This window comes from Raphanus sativus, unplaced genomic scaffold (genome assembly GCF_000801105.2).
Source record: "Raphanus sativus cultivar WK10039 unplaced genomic scaffold, ASM80110v3 Scaffold4759, whole genome shotgun sequence".
Taxonomy (NCBI): Eukaryota; Viridiplantae; Streptophyta; class Magnoliopsida; order Brassicales; family Brassicaceae; genus Raphanus; species Raphanus sativus.
Window position 1 is genome coordinate 1 of NW_026620061.1, and position 4,834 is coordinate 4,834.

The 4,834-nt window shown below is 36.0% G+C and overlaps 1 protein-coding gene across 1 annotated transcript; it reads left to right on the plus strand.

Annotated features, from left to right (window-relative positions):
* Nucleotides 1–6: 6 nt before the first annotated feature.
* Nucleotides 7–3,790, plus strand: LOC130507551 (uncharacterized). The gene is made up of 14 exons (XM_057002254.1): nucleotides 7–156; nucleotides 339–489; nucleotides 562–659; nucleotides 907–968; nucleotides 1,061–1,152; nucleotides 1,229–1,352; nucleotides 1,457–1,543; nucleotides 1,740–1,833; nucleotides 2,008–2,115; nucleotides 2,408–2,508; nucleotides 2,819–2,884; nucleotides 2,964–3,051; nucleotides 3,252–3,312; nucleotides 3,418–3,790. Exons 1-14 carry the CDS (start codon nucleotides 84–86, stop codon nucleotides 3,614–3,616), a joined length of 1,404 nt encoding a protein of 467 aa, XP_056858234.1. The 5' UTR covers nucleotides 7–83; the 3' UTR covers nucleotides 3,617–3,790.
* The last annotated feature ends 1,044 nt before the right edge of the window (nucleotides 3,791–4,834 follow it).

The window sequence follows — 4,834 nt, forward strand, 5'->3', positions numbered from 1 at the left end:
GTCCCTTTGACAGAAAAACAACAAAACTACGAGAGTCGTTCTCTGAAAGCTTTCTGTTGATTTTAGAAAGTGAACTCTTTCCGATGACGACGGAAACAGGTCAATCATCTCGTTCTAAACCCTCCGATGATGATGATGATGCATGGGCCAAACTGGGTCTGCCCTTTTTCTCCCTTCTCCCATCCCTTTTTGTTTTGCTCTTGAGAACCTGTCTTTGTAGCCGTTTCTCTTGCTTGACCTTGATGATGATTATCTCATTTGTATTCCGATCATTGCATTACATTGATTCTGTTATGATTAAGCACTGATCTATCATGTTTTGGGTCTTAATTTTGCAGTTCCGTTGGACACTAGATTCTCAGACATCGAGATTAGGTTCAATGATATGGTGATATGCTCCGAGACTAAACCATCTTCCTCAGAAAGACATGAATGGTGCAGAATCACTAAGAACTTGGGTCAAGGCTCTGCCACTTTACGTAACATAAGGTTGAGAGAGTCTTTTTTTTTGTGTTGTTTTCTTTGTTTACACTTTCTGATTTTTTTTTGCTTGCTTATTAGTTCGGATGCTATACTTGTTGACGAGGCTATTATCTCTAAACATGGTGCTGTTGATATCATCTCTGGTTCTGAAATTGTTCCTGGCCCTGGTCTTCAAGGTTCGACCTGTCTTGTTTTTTTTTCTGTTTCATCTAGAAAATGGCCATTTTTAATGTGATGAAATAAAGTAATTTCTAGGGCTAATAGTCTAATAGAGTAGATTATTGCTATACTAATGTCTCTAATTGAACTAGTTCTGAGCTTCAAATTACTGTTTTGTGTCGTTTGTATGTTTAAGCTACTTTTTAAGAAGACAATATAAACTTCGAGATATATAATTTTTCTTTAAAATTCAATTTTGTGTAGATTACTTGCAGTACAGATTTACGGTAATGCCTGCTCCAGACTCCAGATCCCAGCTACTGAAGGTGCTGCTGCTATGTTATCTACTCATAGTCCACGATTTGAGAATTTTCAAGTCGAGTTTCTTATTCTAAATCTCTTTGATTTTGCACTTCAGATTTCCATAGATCCTGACCACGCCAAATGCAGTATCTGCTTAAACGTGTGGCATGATGTTGTCACAGCTGCGCCTTGCCTTCATAATTTTTGGTCTGCCCATTTTGCACTTCTCATCATCTGTAGATAAAAATATTATACTCTGATGGTTGGTGTGTTCTGCCTGCAGTAATGGATGTTTCTCAGAATGGATGCGGAGATCTGAGGCAAGACATCAGCATGTCCTGTGTCCACAGTGCAGAACAACTGTACAGTTTGTCGGGAGAAACCATTTTCTGCAAAACATACAAGAGGTAGTATTATTATCTTTTCACTGCAAAGCATTTTCTTCTACTCTTGTGCTTTCATATATGCTTCTTGAGCTTTTTGGTGACTATATCAGTGCATGTTATGTTAGGATATATTAAAAGCAGATAGTTCACTGAGGCGGCCAGCTGAAGACATTGCAGTGTTAGACGCATCTTCCTCAATACAATCAAATCTTGTAAGTACTTTCTGGCATATTCTCTATTAAGTAACGGATTTTGTAAATACATAAAGCATTAAGTTATCAAGATGAGTTTGTCACTGATTAATTAATTGGTGTATGCCGCTAAGGAATCATTACCACACGTTGATCGTGATTCTTGTGCAATTACTCGGGTGTTATAACTTATACTACAATTTTACATACATTTTAGATCATTGGGAGCAAGAGAAAACGCCGTTTGAGTACGCTGGTCTCGCCCACACTTGAAGAAAGAGATAGCTTGCGTTTGCAATGCCCACAATGTGGTAATATAAACTGATTCTCTTGGCTAAGTTGATATAAAGGAAACCAAAAACAAATTGATTCTTGTTGTAGTAAAGAAACGTAAATCGAAAAAGATGAGGACTAGAGACATCATCGTAAAATGCTAATCATTGATGGGTTGATTTGTTCTTTTGCGCCAATTGCCCTATTTATAGTTGCTACGGTTGGTGGTTATCGGTGTGAACGCCATGGTGCACATCTGCAGTGCCACCTGTGTAGAGGAATGATGCCCAATAGAACCAATATTCAAGTGCCGTTACACTGTAAGTAATAATACTAAATACGATTTTGTAGTTTGCATTGTTTACAGTTCAAAAATCATCTACCATCTAGCTTTCAATACTAGTTGCTATTTTCACTTGCTCAGCTAAGAAAGTTTGTATCTATTGAATGAATACTCTTTATATGTAATGTAAAATCTGGGTGCTTAAAACATAGGGATGCTGGTAGAATTCGCAGACTGATGTGACTATATTAATACTTAACCATGTTTAAGTCGGAAAGGAAACTCTTGCACTTTCTACACACATACTTTTAAACTATAGTTTATTGCAGGCATGGGATGTGATAGGCCGTATTGTGGTGCTTACTGGAGTTCCCAAAATGTTACACATGGTGAATCTACTCCAGTCTGCAGTCCAGAAACTTTCAAACCTGTAGGTTGAGCTATGATCTAATCAAATATTGTTCATTGTTTACTAATAATCAAAGGCATTTTGGTAATACTGTTTGTTATCTAAGATTAGAATAGTTTCCGTTAAGAATATAGTCTCTTTGAACTTTGTCTCTCTGTTATGTATGTTTTATACGCAACGTGACTTGATCTTAGCTTTTGTTTTCCGTCTCTGAGGTATTGCAACAAAAAGAATTTTGCACTGTGGTTAGAATGCTATGTTTCCAAGATAGGTTTTATGTATTTGTTATTCTCTCTTTTTTTTTTCATTATTTTCTTACTAATATTTGCAGATCTCGGAACGCACAGTTACAAGGATTCCCTTCATAACCCATGAAATGAATCGCCATGAACAAGATGTAAGGAACTGCCTCGTTTCGGATTATTGACTTCTTTCTTTTTTTTCTTTCTTTTGTGACATTTCTGCGGTTTTTGTAGATAACACAAAGATGCATTGCTAAGATGGGGAGAACCGTGCAGGATGTTGTAGCTGAGTGGTTCAGGCTTTTCAATGATAGACAAATCGGTAAAATCTTAAATATCAATGATTTAACCGTTCAAGATTGTTTTAACAATAAAGATATCATTTGCGCAAACCAATGTTAAAGTAAACTGATATCCCTCTACAACGCCGAAATGGTTTCCCAAAACCACAAAATCAAAACCTATCCATTTCCCTTCTTATTTCTACACAATCTAAGTTGTAATGGTTTCTTTCTTATGCAGACCGTTCTCGAATGCCACTCAATCATGCTGAGTCCATAACTGCATCAACACATGTTTGCAAGTAAAGTTACTAGTGCTCTCGCGCTGTCTCAAAATTGCATCGTTTGAAAGCAAATTGATTTCTTCCTACTGGTGGTGATGATAAGATTGTTGTTGTACATTGCAGTGAGTGTTATAATAAGCTGGTGGGGTTCCTTTTATACTGGTTCCGGGTGACGCTTACCGTAGATCATTTTCCTGCTGATGCAGCAGCGAGAGAAAACTGTTGGTACGGATACGCGTGTAGGACTCAGCACCACAACGAAGAACATGCTCGTAAACGTAACCATGTGTGTCGTCCTACCAGAGGGAACCATCCCTCTTAGTCCGCATTGCCATCGTTTCACTTCTTGTTTTGTATGAACGTGTGCTCGTCAGTCACAGTTTTTTTATTATCTTTTGCTGGATATTGAATTACTTACACCACCTGTCCACATAATAAATATTGACTTATGGATGCTGAAGTATATTCTAATGTCTGGATGGGGATTATTGGTTGAGTTTTGGTGGATTTAAAAATGCAATTAAAATCCTATAATATATTAATGTTTTTTGTCAAAATAATGAAATAGATATATTTAATGATTTAAAATACTAATTGAAATTTTATTAGAAACTTAGTGAACGTTTTTTAAAAGACTAAATATCACTAAAACTTGTGGAAACTAATCAAATTTACTTTTAAAAAAAATTGTTAAAGTGTATAAGATTATGAGGCGATTTTTAATTATATTATGCCTTGTAAAGTGGATACGTATCCGTTCTAATATGATTTGCGATTCTATTCCTAAAATAACATTAATTAGCAAAAATGGATGGATTCTCATTATTATCATCTCTTTTATAATAGAGTACGTCTTTTCAAGCATCAACACACATCAGTGATAATTCTCATAATTAACCCAAACAAACAACATAGTTGAGAAAAGCAAAGATGGGCCCTAAAATATTGGTTACTATTCTCATTATTGTCTCTCTCTTTGGTCTCAACCAGTGTAAGAACTGAATCTATATCTTCTTTAGCTGATCTAAAACTCAATACTAATATAAAAAAATGTTACACACGTTTTAGTAGTCTTTGTGGATTCAGTCATTGCTGCCACATGATTTTATAGTTTGAGATAATCATTGCAGGTGTTGATCGCCAGCATCCGATCGGGATGGAAAGATGCTTCCACAAGTTTATGGGAGGCGGCGCTCCATTTGAACTCGAGTTCTTATGTTGTGTCGAAGATCCTTCCAATTGTTTCCCTGAATTCGAAACTGAAAATTGTATCAAATGTCCACCCCTACGCAAAGGTGAAGCACCAGGTCCTCTATAAATGCTCATTTGATGGACCATGTTCTTTTGATGTCATTAGTTAATGATCCTTGTATTTTGCAAATCATTTGACATTTTTAAATAAAGAGGATGTTAAGTAAACAAGAAACTGAGTTTAAAAAATGATTAAAACATTCTTGCTCTGTTGATAAACTAAGAACTGGTTTGATCAGTATGACGAGCTTTAGGATGTTACATTGACTTTGAATGCACATGATTATCT

Excerpts from the sequence above, each read along its gene's own strand:
- LOC130507551 (XM_057002254.1), top strand. The coding sequence starts at position 84 with ATGACGACGGAAACAGGTCAATCATCTCGTTCTAAACCCTCCGATGAT. Across the intron at positions 969-1,060 it reads CCAGATCCCAGCTACTGAAG|ATTTCCATAGATCCTGACCA; the intron begins GTGCTGCTGCTA and ends TTTGCACTTCAG. Across the intron at positions 1,353-1,456 it reads TTCTGCAAAACATACAAGAG|GATATATTAAAAGCAGATAG; the intron begins GTAGTATTATTA and ends ATGTTATGTTAG.